Consider the following 17,765-nt stretch of genomic DNA (forward strand, 5'->3'; position numbering starts at 1 on the left):
CTCTTTTTTCCGTAGAAACCCACTTGAGGCTGGGCAGGATGGCTCACGCCTGTAATCCCAGCACTTTGGGAGGCCGAGGCTGGTGGATCACCTGAGATCAGGAGTTCAAGACCAGTCTGGCCAACATGGTGAAACCCATTTCTACTAAAAATACAAAAAATAGCCGGGCATGATGGTGGGTGCCTGTAAGTCCCAGCTACTCGAGAGGAGGAGGCAGGATAATCGTTTGAACCCGGGAGGCGGAGGTTGCAGTGAGCCGAGATTGCGGCATTGCACTCCAGCCTGGGCGAAAGAGCAAGGCTCTGTCTCAAAAAAACACAACAACAAACTACTCTAGCCTGGGCGACACAGCAGGACCCTGTCTTAAAAACAAACAAACCCCATTTGTAACTGCCGCTAATTGGACTATACTTCTGGTGAGCCATCGTCAAGCTTTGGGCTTGAATAAACCCTATACTTAATACTATTTTCTCAATCTCGTTATTTAAGGTTGACAAGAGCCATTGCGTTATATAGATTTGCTGCAATCTATGTAGTAGGCACACCCGCGGGCTCAACCTCAGCTGTTTGGGATAGTTTCCTGATTCTGTTTCTTAAAATTAGCAGTTTCAGCCTGGCTGGATGACTCACACCTGTAATCCCTGGAAAGCTGCTTGAGCTCAGGAGTTCCAGACCAGCCCGAGCATCAAATCCTTTTTCAGAGACCTCATCTCTGAAAAAAATAAAAAAATTTAGCTAGGCATGGTGGCGCGCCAGGAGGTTGCGGCTGCAGTGAGGCATGATTGTGCTACCGCACTCCAGCCTGGGCAACAGAGCAAGATCCTCTCCCTAAAATAAAACAAAATAAAGATGCGCACTTTCAGAGTAATGTGGGTTGGAGGATAGGAACAGGAATCCAACACATTCTCTGCCCCCGTCAGCACCTTGACTATTGAAGTTATGTTTATCTCCCCGGTCCTAGCACACACAGCAGCACCTGGCATATAGTCGGGCAAGAGTGTGTGGACTGCATGAATGTAAGCTCCATGAGGCCGCGTGTCGCCACGCTGCCAGCTCGACGCTCCGCATGTAAAAGACACTCACTAAAGCTTTGCGGAATGAATGGGCGAAGAAAGCGAAACAGAAACCACGCCTTTACTAAAATGGCAGCCCGGGTTCCCTTTACCAAGATGGCTGCCGGCCCGCGTGGACGGACGGGCGGTGGGCTCAGCGGGCGGGGCAAGAGAGGGCGTGGCAAGAAGGCGGGGCCTGTGGGAGCCGTCAGGTGCGGCCCCGCCCTCCGCCCTCCGCCCGCTCCTCCCGCTCGCCCCGCTCGATTCCGGATTGGTCCGGTTCCAGCGCCGCAGCCCGGCGGCCGCGCTGTGGGGCCGCCCGGCTCTCGCCACTTCCGGCGCGTTGGGGCTGTTGGTCGGGGGCGGCCGCGCGGTACTAGCGGGCGGCTCCAGGGCGGGTGCTCGCAGGGATGCTCTGGGGGGCGGCGGCAGCGGCCGTGTGGGCTGAGGCTGCTAGGACAGCGCGGGTCCCCGGGCCTCTCCCCTGAGCCGGCCGCCTGGGCCGCGCAGTCGAGGCCCGTCAGCCTCCGCCCCTTCAGCCTCGGGGCCGGGCCCGCCGCCACCTCTGCCCGCGGAGGCCGGGGAGCCCCTGCCTGGGCCCGCAGCTTCCCCCGCGGGGGTCGGGCCCGGGCGGGGGTCCCGAGCCGCCGCCCTCCTCGCCAGCATCCGAGTCTCATTTCCTGCTTTTTCAGTTTCCTTGGGGAGGGGCGGGTGGGTCTGGATGAATTGTCTCAGGGGCCCCCGATGAGGCGACCCGGGCGGCCCTGCCCTTTTTAGAGGGTCCCCTCGGGGCCCGGTGGGGAAGGGGTTGTCTTTGCATGGGTGGGGGACTTCCCGAGTCTGCCGGGACCATGACCTGAACTGTGCGAGCGGGACGTGTCCGAAGCCCAAGAACCAGCTCATCTGAGCAGCCCCCTCCCCGGCCAGCATGGTAAGTGGGATTGGAGCCCCTTTCCCTCCTGGGGTGCCCTACCGGAGGGGTGGGAATGGGCCCCGGGGCTGCTGAACCATCGCTACTCTCCCCATGGCGGGGAGAGGCGCGTGCGGAGCCTGGCCGGTGACACATGCGTGCAGAGTGTGCAGCCCCGGCCCTGTGCTCCCATCCCCCCAGGGATGATGGCTCAGGCCTGGGAGGGCCCTGGGAGCGCTGTAGGCACAACCCTTGCATCTGGTGTTTGCCTCCTGCAGCTCCTCCGGACAATAACTATCGTTTGTTGAGGGCTTTACTACTTGGCAAGGCCCTGCGCGAAGTGATTGACGTGCAGTAGTATTTAATGATCACACCAATCCTCTGTTCGGAAGTGGGGAGACTGAGGCACGGAGCAATTAATTCCCCAGCTCAAGGTCAAGCGACTTTTTAACAGTGTTAAGATTTGAACCTCGGCATCTGACTTTGAACCTAGGCATCTCTAATACACCTAGAGAGCTGGGTGATTGTAGGAGAAACATCTCATCCAGGTGTAGGTTTATATATGGAGAAACAGAGAGGGATTTACAGAGGTCACTTGCGCAGGTGATGGCAAGGTCAGGAATGGTCGGCATCTTTTGACACTGAGGCTGCTATTCTACATGCTCTGATGTCTGCTGAAGATACCGTTCAGGTTTTCTAGACCGATAGATACTTTCAATACTCCCCTAAATGTGTGTACCCACATCTCTTTGTTAAGCATTTGTCTTTTTGCTCTTGTAATTATTTCTGAGCCTTATCTATCTATTGCGGTAGACACAGCTCCCTCAAAGACCAAATTGTCTGAACCCCTTATCTGCCCCAGCTCTTGGCACATAGTAGGCCCTTAGTGAGTACTGGATCACCCAGTCTGTGGTTGAACACCTCGAGGGGTGGAGCTGTTCTCCTCAGTTTCACCCATTTTACCCCTGCCAAGTTAGTGGTATAATAGAGAAAGGGACATAGCTATATCTTTCGTGATACAGACCTTAAGGCCTGTGGAATTTTCGAAACATTCAAAAGGCCTGTGGGTAGTGTGTAGGTCCTGAGATATGGAGCTTACAGCCAGCTGGATAAAGTACGCCATTAATCCTGAGCAGCACCGTACAGTATATGCTGTACGTATAGTGTATGTGTTTTATTATTACTATTTTTTTTGAGACAGAGTCTAGCTTTGTTTCCTAGGCTGGAGTGCAGTGACACATTCATGGCTCACTGCAGCCTCAACCTCCTGGGCTCAAGCAGCCCGCCCACCTTAGCCTCCCAAATAGCTGGGACTACAGCTGTGCGCCACCATGCCTGGCTAATTTTTTGTGCAGATGAGGTCTCACCATGTTTCCCAGGCTGGTCTTGAACTCCTGAGCTCAAGTGATCCGCCCTCCTCAGCCTCCCAAAGTGCTGGGATTACAGGCGTGAGCCACCATGCACAGCTGAGTCTATATATTTTAACATATGTATTACAAAGTATGAATTGTGGCAAATCAGTTAAGCTCTCCGTTCCAATTTCCTCAACTATGAAATTTGGGGATAGGAATTATCTAAATAATAATCTAGAGGTATGAGGTATAACATTTAGTGCCTGATGAAAGTAGCACTCTTTCCTTCCTTCATTTCTTCTTTCAGTATACTTTTTCTTTTTTTTTTTTTTTTTGAGATGGAGTTTAGCTCTTGTTGCCCAGGCTGGAGTGTAGTGGTGCAGTTCAGCTCACTGCAACTTCTGCTTCCCGGGTTCAAGTGATTCTCCTGCCTCAGCCTCCCGAGTAGCTGGGATTATAGGCATGCGCCACCATGCCCAGCTATATTTTGTATTTTTAGTAGAGATGGGGTTTCACCATGTTGGTCAGGCTGGTCTCGAACTCCTGACCTCAGGTGATCCACCCGCCTCAGCCTCCCAAAGTGCTGGAATTACAGGCATGAGCCACCATGCCCGGCCTCAATATACTTTTTAAGTTGTGTTTTTTTAATTGTAGTAAAATATAAGTAATTAAAATTTGGCATTTTAACCATTTTTAAGTGTGCTGTTCAGTGACATTAAGAGCATTACATTGTTGTGCAGCCATCACCACCATCTATCTCCAAAGGTTTTTTCCCCAAAACAACCTATACCCCTCTTTTTTCAGTTTCTCCCCCACCCAACTTTAGTTTCTCTTTCTATGAATTTGACTGCTTTAGGTACCTCATATAAGTGGAGTCATGCAGTATTTGGCCTGTTGTGACTGGCGTATTTCACATGGCACAGTGTTCTCGAGTTTCATCCATGTCATGGCGTGTGTCAGAGCTTCCTTCCTTTCGAAGGCTGAATTCCATTGTGTGTATGTGCTACATTTTGTATATCCTTTCATCCTTCAGTGGATACCTGGGTTGCTTCCAGCCTTTGGCTATTGTGAATAATACTGCTGTGAATATGAGTGTACAGATCTTACAAGTGAATTTTCAGCAGCCACCATATACCAGGGCCTAGGGCATGTACAGATGAACAAGACACACGTTCCTCCCCTTGGGAAACTTACAGCATTGCTTTAGGACCCTTGGACAGAATTTTGTTATTGACTGAGCTAGCCCAGCACCCTTGTATTCAAGTTTCATTTTAGTTGACAGTCAGTAGAGCATCATGGGAATGACCACCTTTGAGTAATGAACTGTAAAGTAGTTGGCTTCATGAACCTCATGTGCATTTTTTCTGGGGTATATTGCAAGTCAAAGTTTTTGTCACCTAGACCTCAGTTATTTAAGTACACAGGGGGTGGCCATAGTTGATGTGAATGGGATTGTCCTTTTTGTGTCACTTGACACAGTGGTTCATCTGTAGGTATCCCAGGGTCAGGAGCTTGGGTGGGGTAGGCCCTGTCCCCCAAAGGTAAGGAAACTATTGCCTGGCTGGTGTCTTACAGGCAGAGGGTCTTTACCCTGGGATCCCAGCTCTTTATTCCAGGAAATTATTTCCCCTCCATTTCTTGCTGACTTAACATTTTTACTTTTAAGGGTATTAGTTGGCATAAGTTTGAGCCTTTTTAATATCTTCTTTTTAAATCTTCAACTCTAATAAGACTTGAAAGTGGTGTAATGTGATAAAAACTACCACTTATTAAGCATCTTTGATGTGCTAGCTATTCTTCACTCATTACTTTTTTTTTTCCTGTCTTTCTTTTTTTTTGAGATGGAGTCTCACTCTGTCATCCAGGCTGGAGTGCAGTGGCGCAGTCTTGGATCACTATAACCTCTGCCTCCTGGATTCAAATGATTCTCCAGCCTTAGCCTCCCGAGTAGCTGGGATTACAGGCATCTGCCATCACGCTCGGCTAGTTTTTTTTTTTTTTTTTTGTATTTTTAGTAGAGATGGGGTTTCACCAGGTTGGCCAGGCTGGTCTCGAACTCCTGACCTCAGGTGATCCAGTCGCCTCGGCCTCCCAAAGTTCTGGTATTATAGGCGTGAGCCTCTGCGCCTGACCTACTTTTTCTCTTAGTCATTCAGTATCAGTAAACTCCACCAACTCTGCTAGGTTCCACTATGGCTGTTCCTGCCAGACGGGGAGATGGACAGACCTGCTCTAGGATTCCTAGTTGACAAGTGGTGGAGTTGGCATTTAGACCCAAAGTGCTCTACTCCGGAGCCAGTGCTCTTTGGGTGCTGCCTCATGGGAAGGAAGATCAGGAGAGTCCTCCACCTGTATTTTGTTTGCTTAGAGAGATAGTGGTGGGGCATAGGGAGCATGGGGAATTTCGCTTACACTATCCCTCTTGACCTTCACATTCAGAACCAGTTTAAAAAGATTTATAGTTGCAGTATAGAATTACAGGAAGAGCTAGCATACTTTAACTGAATTGGATTAAATCATTTTTGGTTGCATTCCCATGGATTCTTTTTTTTTTTTTTTTTTTTTTTTGAGACAGAGTCTCGCTCTGTCGCCCAGGCTGGAGTGCAGTGGCACGATCTTGGCTCACTGCAAGCTCTGCCTCCCGGGTTCATGCCATTCTCCTGCCTCAGCCTCCTGAGTAGCTGGGACTATAGGCGCCTGCCACTGTGCCCGGCTAATTTTTTGTATTTTTAGTAGAGATGGGGTTTCACCGTGGTCTCGATCTCCTGACCTTGTGATCCGCCCGCCTCGGCCTCCCAAAGTGCTGGGATTACAGGCGTGAGCCACTGCGCCCGGCCCTATGGATTCTTAAGTGGTGTGACATGTTAGAGGTTCCCACTACTTCTCTGAGAAATTGTTACTTAGTATTGAGTGAGCTGTTGCTTACTATGAAAATTGTGTGCAAAATTGAGTTCTTTTTTAGTTGCTTAGAAATTGAATTGCCTGCTAAGGTTTCTTTTTTCTGTTTTTTTTTTTTGAGACGGCATCTTGCTCTTTCACCTAGGCTGGAGTGCAGTGGCCCGATCTCAGCTCACTGCAACCCCTGCCTCCCAGGTTCAAGTGATTCTCCTGCCTCAGCCTCCTGAGTAGCTGGAATTACAGGCATCCACCACCATACCTGGCTAATTTTTGTATTTTTTAGTAGAGGTAGAGTTTCACCACATTGATCAGGCTGGTCTCGAACTCCAGACCTCAGGTGATCCGCCTGCCTCGGCCTCCCAAAGTGCTGGGATTACAGGTGGGAGCCACCGCACCTGGCCTTATTTTTCTAATATCAATTACCATGAGTGGCCCCTATAATGGAGGCAGAATCAGAACTGAAATTTAGCCACTTGCATGGCGTGTCATTCACTTGTTCACCCACAGCATTGCGTTGTATCCCATGCTCTGAGAGACAGGAAGAAGACTTGGTGCAGGGAGATGGCAGGGAAAGGTTCAGTGGTACCCAGAGGTTTTGTATGTCAGTCACAGCATTAGAGATAGTCTGGAGAAAAAGTTACCTTTCAAGAAATGACTTGAATAGCTTCTGAAAAAATGAGTGTATGATATGGTTCAAATCACCTGATAAAACCAAAATGTGGTCAGCAAAATTAATGTAGTATAAAGAAATAGGTAGATTAAGCCAGAGTTTTTGTTATTGGTTTTTATTTTTATTGTATGTTTATTTATTTTTTGAGACAAGGTCTTGCTCTGTTGTCCAGGCTGGGGTACAGCGCCTCAGTCACAGCTCACAGCAGCCTCAATCTCCTGGTCTCAAGCAATCCTGCCACCTCAGCCTCCTCAGTAGCTGGGACTGCAGGCCCATGCCACCATGCCCAGCTAACTGTTTTATTTTATTTTTTTGCAGAGAGTAGGGGTTGCTTTGTTTCCCAGCCTAGTCTTGAACTTCTGACCTCAAGCAGTCCTCTTCCCTCAGCCTCCCAAAGTGCTAGGATTACAGGAGTGAGCCACTACTCTAGGCCAAATAATCATGAAATAATGTATTGACTTCTTGCTATGAAGTTTACAACCCTAGGTGCTGTGGTTACAATATAACAATATAATAGTTAATATGTATGTGTGTATGTGTGCGTGTGTGTGTGTGTGTGTGCATGTGTGTGTGTGTGTGTGTGTGTGTATGTGTATATATTGCTTTCTGTATGCCAGGCATCTTACATCTATTAACCCATTTCCCATCCCAAACAACTCCAGGAGGTAGAGGCAGTTTTTTTTTTTTTTTTTTTTTTTTTTTGAGACAGAGTCTTGCTCTATCACCTAAGCTGGAGTGCGATGGTGTGATCTTGGCTCACTGCGGTCTCCACCTCCTGGGTTCAAGCGATTCTCCTGCCTCAGCCTCCTGAGTAGCTGGGACTACAGGTGCGCACCACCACGCCTGAATGATTTTTGTATTTTTAGTAGAGATGGGGTTTCGCCATGTTGGCCAGGCTGGTCTTGAACTCCTGACCTCAGATGATCCACCCATCTGGGCCTCCCAAAGTGCTGGGATTACACGCGTGAACCACTGTGTCTGGCTTAAAGGCAGTTTTAATTTCACGTTTTAAAGCTGACATTCAGTGCACTGAGAGGTTAGGCAACTTCCCAAGGTCACATAGCGAGTCAGTGCTCATACCCGTTACACTTCCAGGGTAATATTTAATACTGCCCCTGCCCTCTGGGAGTCAGTTTAGTGGGGAAGATAAGACAACATACTCTGAAAATACAAGAGACTGTGATACAGGTGATAGTAGAAGAATGTGTTGATGCAAAGGGGCATTGGTACAAAGATTGCATAGGTACCGACCTGAGAGAGATTGGCTGAGAAGAGTCAGGGAAGTCTTCCCAAGAGGGGATATTTGAGTCTTGAAGGATGAGGAAGAGTTTGACACTGGGACAAAGAAAGGGCCTTGCAAGTGAAAGTTTCTTGCAGACAGTTACAAAGGTCAGATATATAGCAACAAAGATAATAGGAAATGATAAGTGTGAAGTGAGAGTGAAGGAAATAAACGTTTGTTGGGTGCGTAGGACTTTCTAGGGCTTTATATGCATACCTATGCACATATATACATATGGTACACAAACATGATTTTTTTTTTTAATCTGAAACCTTAACTCCTACTTTCCTGGCCAGTTATTTCTCTATTTCTCTGTTCCCCTTTGCAACAAAACCCCAGGAAAGAGTGGCCTGTACTTGGTCTCTAATTCCTCACTTTCCCTTTCACTCATTAATTTTAGACATAGGCTCTCGCTCTGTCGCCCAGGCTAGAGTGCAGTGGAGTGACCATAGTTCACAGCAGCCTCGAACTCCTGGGCTCAAGGGATCCCCCTGCCTAGGCCTCCCAAAATGCTGGGATTATAGGTGTGAACCCCCACACCTGGCATTATTCTCTCTTAATCTCACTTATCAAGGTCCCTCCTACCAGTGTTGCCAAATCCAGTGGTTAGCTCTCATTCCCCATCTTATTGGACCTGTCAGTAGCATCAGACAAGTTGAGTACCCCTTCTGCAGTTCAGCCTTTCGTCACTTGGCGGCTGGGACACTAAGGTGTGTTCTTCATTTTCCTCCTGTAGTGCAGGTTGTTTCTTTCTCATCTCATAGCCGGAACACTCTAGGCCTCGAACTTAGTGTCTTAATCCAGGACACCTATAACCCAACATCTCTCTCCTCAGCTCCAGTTCTTTAGTCTCCAGCTGCCTGCTTGACATCCAAGCTGGTTTGTGAGACGACGGGTCACGTCTCCCCTCTAGCTCGGCTTCTTTCGCTCTCTGGCTTTGCTGCAGCTCCCTTGGCCTTCTTACTGCTCTTCAGACCTTTTGGGCATGTTCCTGCTCCAGGCCTTTGGCCTGGCTCCCTGCCTCTGCTTGGACCGTGCTCTCCCTGAGAATCTGCTTGACTAAACCTTTTAAGCCTCAAGAGTCACTTTTCCAGTGGGGCCTGTCCTCACCACCCTGTTTAAAATGTTGATGCCACTTCAGCACTTCCAGTCCCTCACATCCTGCTTTACTTCTTTTTGTACAATTTTTTAACATTTTATATACTCAATATTATTAACGAGGTCATTCTTTTGTTGTCTCCTGCTAAAATGTTAGCTCTGTAAAGCTAGGGAATCTCTCATTTGTTCATGTATCCCAAGAGTCTAGAGCAATTCTTGGCATAGTGGGCAATTAAATTGTGGTAGGGATGTTGTTGAGGTCTTGTGTGTTCAAAGGGAGCTTTAGGGAGGGAGTAAACTAGGCTCTCTAGCATGGATGGAAGTTTTGGAAGAGACGGATTTGAAGAAGCAGTTGGAGAGAAGGCTATCAAGGTAGTTTGTGGCTAGATGATGGAGGGTCTCCACTACTACCCTAGGGAGTTTGGCTTTCTTTTGTTGGATGATTTTTCCTTAAAGGAAACTCAATCTGCTGTGTGTAGGTTAGATGCAGGAAACCAGATGTTACACCATGCCTGTGTGGATGTGACAAGGGCCTGCGTGTTCTTGCATGTGTAATTAGTGGTTGAGAGGGAGGTGTCACTTAAAACTGATTCCAGAGTTAAGAGATGAGGAAGAAGGAAAAGCACAAGCTGATTTTGGAAGCCTGTAGCCTGGCGATTGGGAGTAGTAGAAAGTTTTAATCAGTTGGTGATTTGGATTTGGTAGGAATGGAAGCGATAACAGGTAAATTGATAGGAAGCGATGACAGGAGATGGGCCATGTGCTGATGAAATATGGAAAGTGGCTATCTCTGTAGGTAGGTGAACAGTTGTGGCACTGTTGAGATGAAGGTAGTTGGCCCTGGGCAGGAGAATGATGTTGAAGATCTTAAGTAGTTGCGTTGTCAAACGTATCTGTCTAAGCCAAGGAAGATGTGATGGCATAGGCTGTGTTGAAAGGACAGGAATTCCTGAAAGTGTGGTTGCCACTCTCTGCCTCTACTTTTTTTTTTTTGAGACAGAGTCTCTGTTCCCCAGGCTGGAGTGCAGTGGCATGATCTTGGCCCACTGCAAGCTGTGCCTCCCAGATTCACGCCATTCTCCTGCCTCAGCCTCCCGAGTAGCTGGGACTACAGGCACCCGCCACCACACCCGGCTAATTCTTTGTATTTTTTAGTAGAGACGGGGTTTCACTGTGTTAGCCAGGATGATCTCGATCTTCTGACCTCATGATCCGCCTGCCTCAACCTCCCAAATTGCTGGGATTACAGGTGTGAGCTGCTGCGCCCAGCCCTCTCTGCCTCTACTTTTTCAACCTTCTACCTCTCCTTTCCCCCTGTCATTCATTCTACAACCCATTGCAGACTGACTTTTTTTTTTTTTTGAGATGGGGTCTTACTCTGTCGCACAGGCTGGTGTGCAGTGGAGTAATCATGTCTCACTGCAACCTCTATCTCCTGGGGCTCACGCAGTCCTCCCACCTCAGCCTCCTGAGTAGCTGGAACTACACGCATGCATCACCACGCCTGGGTAATTTTGTATTTTTTGTAGAGATGAGATTTCACCATGTTGCCCAGGCTGGCCTCGAGCCGCTGGGCTCAAGTGATCCTCCGGCCTCAGCCTCCCAAAGTGATAGGATTACAGGCGTGAGCCACTGTGCCCGGCCAGCAGACTGACTTTTTTTCTTCACTACTTTTCAAGATTATGTGTAACCTGTGTGTGCTGAGTTCTGTTTAATGCATATTTTCAATCCTTAGGTCATTTGACCTCTCTGTGTGGCCTTTGGCAGCCACTGATCTCCTTTTCTTCCCTTGAAACACTTTTCTTCTTGGCTCCTGTGGCATCCATGATATTAGTCTCTTTGTTTAGCCTCCCGTGGCTTCAGCTATGACCCGTGTACCAGTGAAAACTAAACCCTTACCAGCTGTAGATATCCAGTGTTCTGACAACATCAAATTAAATGTGTCTTAAACCAAATCCATCATCTTCCTCTCAGTTTAGTGCCTCCTCTGCCGTGCCCTGGTTCTGTTAATGACCTCATTTTCTAACTAGTCAAACAATTAACCTGAGTCATCTTTAACTTCCTCTTCTACAAGCCCCCCTGCTTCCAGACCTGTTGATGCTGCTGCTAACATATCTGTGTCCTGACCTTGACCTTTCCCTCCATTCCCTCTGCTTTGATCAGGCTGTCATTGTCTCTTGCTTTGGTTGTTGCTATCATGACCAGTCCTCTCTTCCAGGTTCTGCGTCCCTCTGTCCATCTTCCGTACTGCTGAGCTGCCTTATAGAGCTCAGGTGTGATCATGCCACGTGAACCCCAGTCATTCAGAGCAGAGGGTTCCCACTGTTGTTAGAGACCAAGTTTTCAACGTGGGCCCTGAATTTTAAGTTTCTTTCTTACTTTGAGGTCTCTTAGTAGGGATGAAGATGGTTCATTAAATACTTAAAGTGATTTATTTGGAGTGTCTTTGAAATACTTCCCAAATTACACCTTGTTTTCCAGCCACAGCAAACTATTTGTCATTCCCAGAACACTCAGTGCACTTTCATACTTGTCTGCCTTTACTCATACTGTTCCCTGTGCTCTAGTGCCCTTTTCTTTCTTGCAAATGAAACTTACGTGACATCTCAAGGTTGCCATAAACACTGCCTCTCTGAGGCTTTCCAGCTGCTAGTTTAACATAGGTCACCTTCGATTATAGTTTGGTATTTTTTGGCTTTTATTATTTTGAGTTATTTGTTTTTGTTAATATAAGAATGACAAGACTACATCATCATCATTATTATTATTATTATTATTATTATTGTTATTGTTATTGAGACAGAGTCTCGCTCTGTCGCCAAGGTTGGAGTGCATTGGCGCGATCTTGGCTCACTACAAGCTCTGCCTCCCGGGTTCAAGCAATCCTCCTGCCTCAGCCTCCCAAGTAGCTGGGACTGCAGGTGCATGCTGCCATGCCTGGCTAATTTTTTGTATTTTTAGTAAAGACGGGGTTTCACCATATTAACCAGGATGGTCTTGATCTCCTGACATTGCGATCCTCCCGCCTCGGCCTTCCAAAGTGCTGGGATTGCAGGAATGAGCCACTGTGCCCAGCCAAGACTACATTCTTACAGTAAGTGTCAGACAGTTCAGAAGTTTCAAGAGCAAAATGTGGAACTCTTGCCTCCTTCACTGTTCCCTCCTTGTCCTTCCCACTGCAAGCCTGGGGGTGAGGAGGATTAGTTCTTTCTCTTTAAGAGCCCATAGCAGAGTGCGTCTGACTCTGCTTTGCCTCTCTAGTGCCTAGTGAGCATTCAGCAGATACATGAGTAATTAAGAGTCAGGTGTAAAAATAAACCCAAGCAGGTCAGGGTGGGCCCTTGAGGTTAGTAACTGATAGTAGTAGTATTTGGAGAGGGTGGTAAGATTGAAATAGAGTATGAAAGCAGTAAACACCTTGTATTTCCAAAATCCATGCAACCAGCAAGCTCAGATAACTGTATTTTTCACCCTGGTGGATGGAGATGGGTAGCAGGTGAGCAAGGGAAGTTGTTAGAACAAGTGCTGGGGGTGGGGGTGTGCTTACTGGGGAGCCCCAAAGCTAATTGCTACTAGAAGAACCACGGAGGAACAATGAAAAGAGGAGGAGTTGGGTGAGGTGAGGTCCTGGTAGATCTTAACCAAAGAAAGACACAGGGCAGAGAAGTGAGGGGGTGAAAGAGGCTAATGAGAAGGGAAAGAAATGGATGTAGAGGGAGAAAAGGTCTGTGTTTCATAATTGCACTCTGTGCAAGTCATCGTTAAGGGGCTCTCATGCATACTGCGTAGGGTCCTTGATTTAATCTCTCACAGCCACCCTGCCAGGTAGGTATTATGTTCCCATTTTATAGTTGAGGAGGATAAGGATGCTGAGGCCCAGGATGGGTAATGCTAAGTAACTTGTCCAAAGTTACCTACTGTTCTCTTCAGCTGGGCTAAGAAAATAAAAAAACAAAAAAACGGAAATCAGAATTACCTAGTGAGTTGACAGAGCCAGGATTCAGCTAAGGTTCCAACTCTAAGGCCCGTGTTTTTTCTAGATCACTAGGTTTCTTTTTTATGATACGGAGTCTTTATCTGTTGCCCAGGCTAGAGTGCGATGGCACGATCTTGGCTCACTGCACTCCAGCCTGGGTGACAGACAAGACTCCGTCTCAAAAAAAAAAAGAGGGCACAGTGGTAGCTGGTCCATATTACGGGACATCAACAAAAAGGAAGATTGCTTGATTTCTTTGAGTTTTAATTCAGGTAAGCCCATTAGGCTTAGCATATACAGTAGGTTCATTTCCATTAGAGCAGCCTACTGCTGTTTATATGAAGGTTATAATGAAAAAGATCTCTGATATAGGGCTCCCTGAAAAGTTAAAGGTATTTTATGAGACAAATGGAGCTGGAAGAAAAATCATTAGTTTCTAAACTGACTAATAATCAGACCTGAGAAGTTCTGTCCTTTCCTTTCCCTTTCTTTTTTTGAGCTAGAGTCTCCCTCTGTTTTGCCCAGGCTGGGGTGTAGTGGCGTGATCTTGGCTCACTACAACCTCTGCCTCTGGATTCAAGCGATTCTCCTGCCTCAACCTCCCAGGTTGCTGGGATTACAGGTGCCCACCACCATGCCTGGCTAATTTTTGTATTTTTAGTAGAGACAGGGTTTCACCATGTTGGTCAGGCTGGTCTCGAACTCCTGACCTCAGGTGATCCACCCGCCTTGGTCTCCCAAAGTGCTGGGATTACAGGAGTGAGCCACGGTGCCTGGCCCAGGGAAGGCCTTTTAAAAAATTCATGAGGAGGCCAGGTGCGGTGGCTCACGCCTGTAATCCCAGCACTTTGGGAGGCCAAGGTGGGCGGATCACAAGGTCAGGCGTTGGAGACCAGCCTGGCCAACATAAGTGAAACCCTATCTCTACTAAAAATACAAAAATTAGCCAGGTGTGGTGGTGGGTGCCTGTGATCTCAGCTACTTGGGAGGCTGAGGCAGGAAAATCACTTGAACCCAGGAGGTGGAGGTTGTAGTGAACTGAGATTGCACCATTGCACTTTAGCCTGGGTGACAGAACAAGGCTCTGTCAAAAAAAAAAAAAAAAAAAAAAGGCCGGGCACGGTGGCTCATGCCTGTAATCCCAGCACTTTGGGAGGCTGAGCTGTGCGGATCACCTGAGGTCAGGAGTTTGAGACCAGCCTGACCAACATGACGAAACCCGTCTCTACTAAAAAAATACAAAAATTAGCTAGACGTGGTGGCGTGCACCTGTAATCCCAGCTACTCAGAAAGCTGAGGTAGGAGAATTGCTTGAATCCGGGAGGCGGAGGTTGTAGTGAGCCAAGTGCTTTGTTACTGTCCAGGAAATTATTCATCTGCGTTTTGTTTTTAGAGAAAGATAAATTGAGTGATCTATCAAGGATTTTTTTATTTTAGGGGCACATGTCATCAGGACCTCCTGCGGCTGTGTCACAGGCTCATGTCCTTTTAAATAAAACATTTTTTATAAAAAGGGTTTATTTAATTTCATTTTTTTGAGACGGAGTTTCACTCTTGTTGCCCAGGCTGGAGTGCAGTGGCATGATCTCAGCTCACTGCAACCTCTGCCTTCTGGGTTCAAGCGGTTCTCCTGCCTCAGCCTCCCAAGTAGCTGGGATTACATGCGGCACCACGCCCGGCTAATTTTTATATTTTTAGTAGAGACAGGGTTTCACCATGTTGGCCAGGCTGGTCTCGAACTCTCAACCTCGGGTGATCGGCCCACCTCGGCCTCCCAAAGTGCTGGGATTACACGTGTGAGCCACTGCGCCTGGCCGGATTTATTTATTTTAAGTATGTAATTTTGAGATAATGTAAGACTTATAGAAGAGTTGCAGAAATAGTGTAGGGAGTTTTTGTATGCTCTTCTCCCATAGGTACTTACAAACAAAAAACAAAACTGCAGCAGCCAAGCCCTCCAACATTTGTGACCAACAATTTATTTTTTTAAAAGTGTCTTTTTTTCTTTTTTTCATTTTAAAATTATTATTTTTTCTTATATCAGCATATGATCTCGCTATATTGCCCAGGCTGGTTTTAAAATCCTGGACTCAAGCAATCCTCCTGCTTTGGCCCCCCAAAGTGCTGGGATTACAGGTGTGAGCCGGTGTTCCTGGCCTTGTGACCAATAATTTAGCTCAGTTTCTGTCCCTTCTTCATTCTAGTACTGCTAGACAATCAGTAGGTACTGATGCTACTGTAGAAACACAAAATCTTCTCTGCCACTTCTTGATTTTGCTTAGTAGTTGTTATCCTGATTATAAAAAGTATTTTGAAGTCTGTAGAATATTTGATAACTTAAAAAAACAAAGAAATTACTACCATTGGATTCAATCTCTAATAACATTTTGATTTGCTTCCTTCTTGTCTTTTTTCCTGTTTACTTTTTAAATATGGTTGAGATTACACTGTAAATGCACTTTTTTCTTCTGCCTTTTCCACTTTATAGCGTAAGTGGCTTTTCAGATCATTAAATATTTTATAAATATTTGCAGTGGCTTTATAATACTGCATTGCATGGATTCTTAAGCAGTTCTTTGTTCTGTTTTTTTTGCCATGGTAAATAATAATGTGATTAATGTCTTTGCGAAAAGCTTTGTATGTATTTTAGAAAATTGCCTTAGGATAGATTCCCAGAAAGGCCCAAGGGTCTGAGGGCTGTGTTTTTTTTAGATGTAGTCTGAACAGTTTTCTTTTTTTTTTTTTTAAGACAGAGTCTGTCTGTGTTGCTCAGGCTAGAGTGCAGTGGCACAATCTTGGCTCACTGCAGCCTCCACCTCCCAGGTTCAAGCAGTTCTCCTGCCTCAGCCTCCCAAGTAGCTGGGAGTACAGGCGCCCACTACCACGCCTGGCTAATATTTTTTTGTATTTTTAGTAGAGTGGGGTTTCACTATGTTGGCCAGGCTGGTCTTTAACTCCTGACCTCGTGATCTGCCTGCCTCAGCCTTCCAAAGTGTTGGGATTACAGGCGTGAGCCACTGCGCCCAGCCTAGTCTGAACATTTTTAAGGCTCTTGATCACGTTTTCCAGAAAGGTTACTTGAGTTTTTTCTTCCCATCAGCTGTAGATAAATATACTCATCAGCATTGGGTAATCTTAAGAAAATTGTTGCTAATTTAATAGGTTAAATAATGGCTTCTCATTATTGTTCCTCAGTATCTTTTTCTGTGTGTTTATGTAGGAAACTTACTAACAAGTTAGATTTTATTTTTTGTCTGTTTATAGGAGACAGATCCCTTAAGCTTTATTTAGGTATCCCTTATATTTACATTAATGTATTAGAAATAGTGTCTTAACATATTTTTTCTAGTCTTAAGTTAGTTACTTTTCAAAAAGCTATAGTAAAATGCACATTTTTTTTTTTTTTTTTTTTGAGCCAGGCTAAAGCGCAGTGGCGTGATCTCAGCTCACTGCAACCTTTGCCTCCCGGATTCAAGCGATTCTCCTGCCTCAGCCTCCCGAGTAGCTGGGATTACAGGCATGAACCACCATGCCCGACTAATTTTTGTATTTTTAGTAGAGACGGGGTGTCACCATGTTCACTAGGCTGGTCTTGAATTCCTGACCTGAAGTGATCTACCTGCCTCGGCCTTAAAATACTACATGTTTTAGTCTGTTTTGTGTTGCTGAAGGAGTATTTGAAGCTGGGTAGTTTGTAAAGGGAAAAGGTATATTTGGCTCCCAATTTTGGTGGCTGAAAGGTTCAAGATAGGGCATGTCGTAAGGGACTCAGGCTACTTCCACTCCTGGTGGCCGGTGAAGGGGAATCTGTATGCAGAGATCACAGGGCGAGAGAGGAAGGATGAGAGTGAGAGGAGAGGCACCGGGCCCTTTCAAACAGCCAGCTCTCAGGAACTAGGAGAGTGAGAATTTACTTACCCTCACCCCCAAACTCCTTACCAGGGAGGGCATTAATTTATTCATCAGGATCTACCCCCATGACCCAAACACCTCTCATTAGGCCCTGCTTCCTACATTGGGGATCAAATTTTGACATGAGATTAGGTGGAGACAAACCACATCCAGACTATAGCAACACATAACATAAAACGTCACCATTTTAAAGTATGCAGTTCAGTGACATTAAGTGCATTCACCATGTTGTGCAAGAGTCACCACTCTAGTTTCACACTTTTTCATCACTCCAGAGGAAACCTGTACCCATTAAGCAGTCATTCCCCTTTCTCCCTCGCCGCAGCCCCTGGTGACCACAAATCTGCTTCCTATCTCATGAATGTGCTTATTCTGGATATTTTATGTAAATTATCATACACTATATGGTCCTTCCTTATCTCCTGATACATAAAAAGATGATGTAGATTAAGTAAAAGTTGAATTTAATCTATATTTTGAAAATTGAAATCCATCTATGGCAACAGTCTTGAATTCAGCATATTTAATTGCCCAGGATGTCCCATGCCCCAGCCACTAGGAAGAAATAGTTTATACCAATAGTTACTGCCAGTGGACAGAGGGTTATAGACCTTG

The 17,765-nt window shown here is 46.4% G+C and overlaps 1 protein-coding gene across 1 annotated transcript in view; it reads left to right on the forward strand.

Annotated features, from left to right (window-relative positions):
- The first annotated feature begins 1,383 nt into the window (after positions 1 to 1,383).
- The window catches only part of XPO6 (exportin 6), a 118,101-nt gene continuing 101,719 nt past the window's right edge, over positions 1,384 to 17,765 (forward strand). The window contains exon 1 of the mRNA XM_050773883.1: positions 1,384 to 1,983. Coding sequence (XP_050629840.1) covers positions 1,981 to 1,983 — 3 coding nt within the window. The 5' untranslated portion in view covers positions 1,384 to 1,980. The remainder of the gene's footprint in view (positions 1,984 to 17,765) is intronic.

This window comes from Macaca thibetana, chromosome 20 (genome assembly GCF_024542745.1).
Source record: "Macaca thibetana thibetana isolate TM-01 chromosome 20, ASM2454274v1, whole genome shotgun sequence".
Lineage (NCBI taxonomy): Eukaryota > Metazoa > Chordata > Mammalia > Primates > Cercopithecidae > Macaca > Macaca thibetana.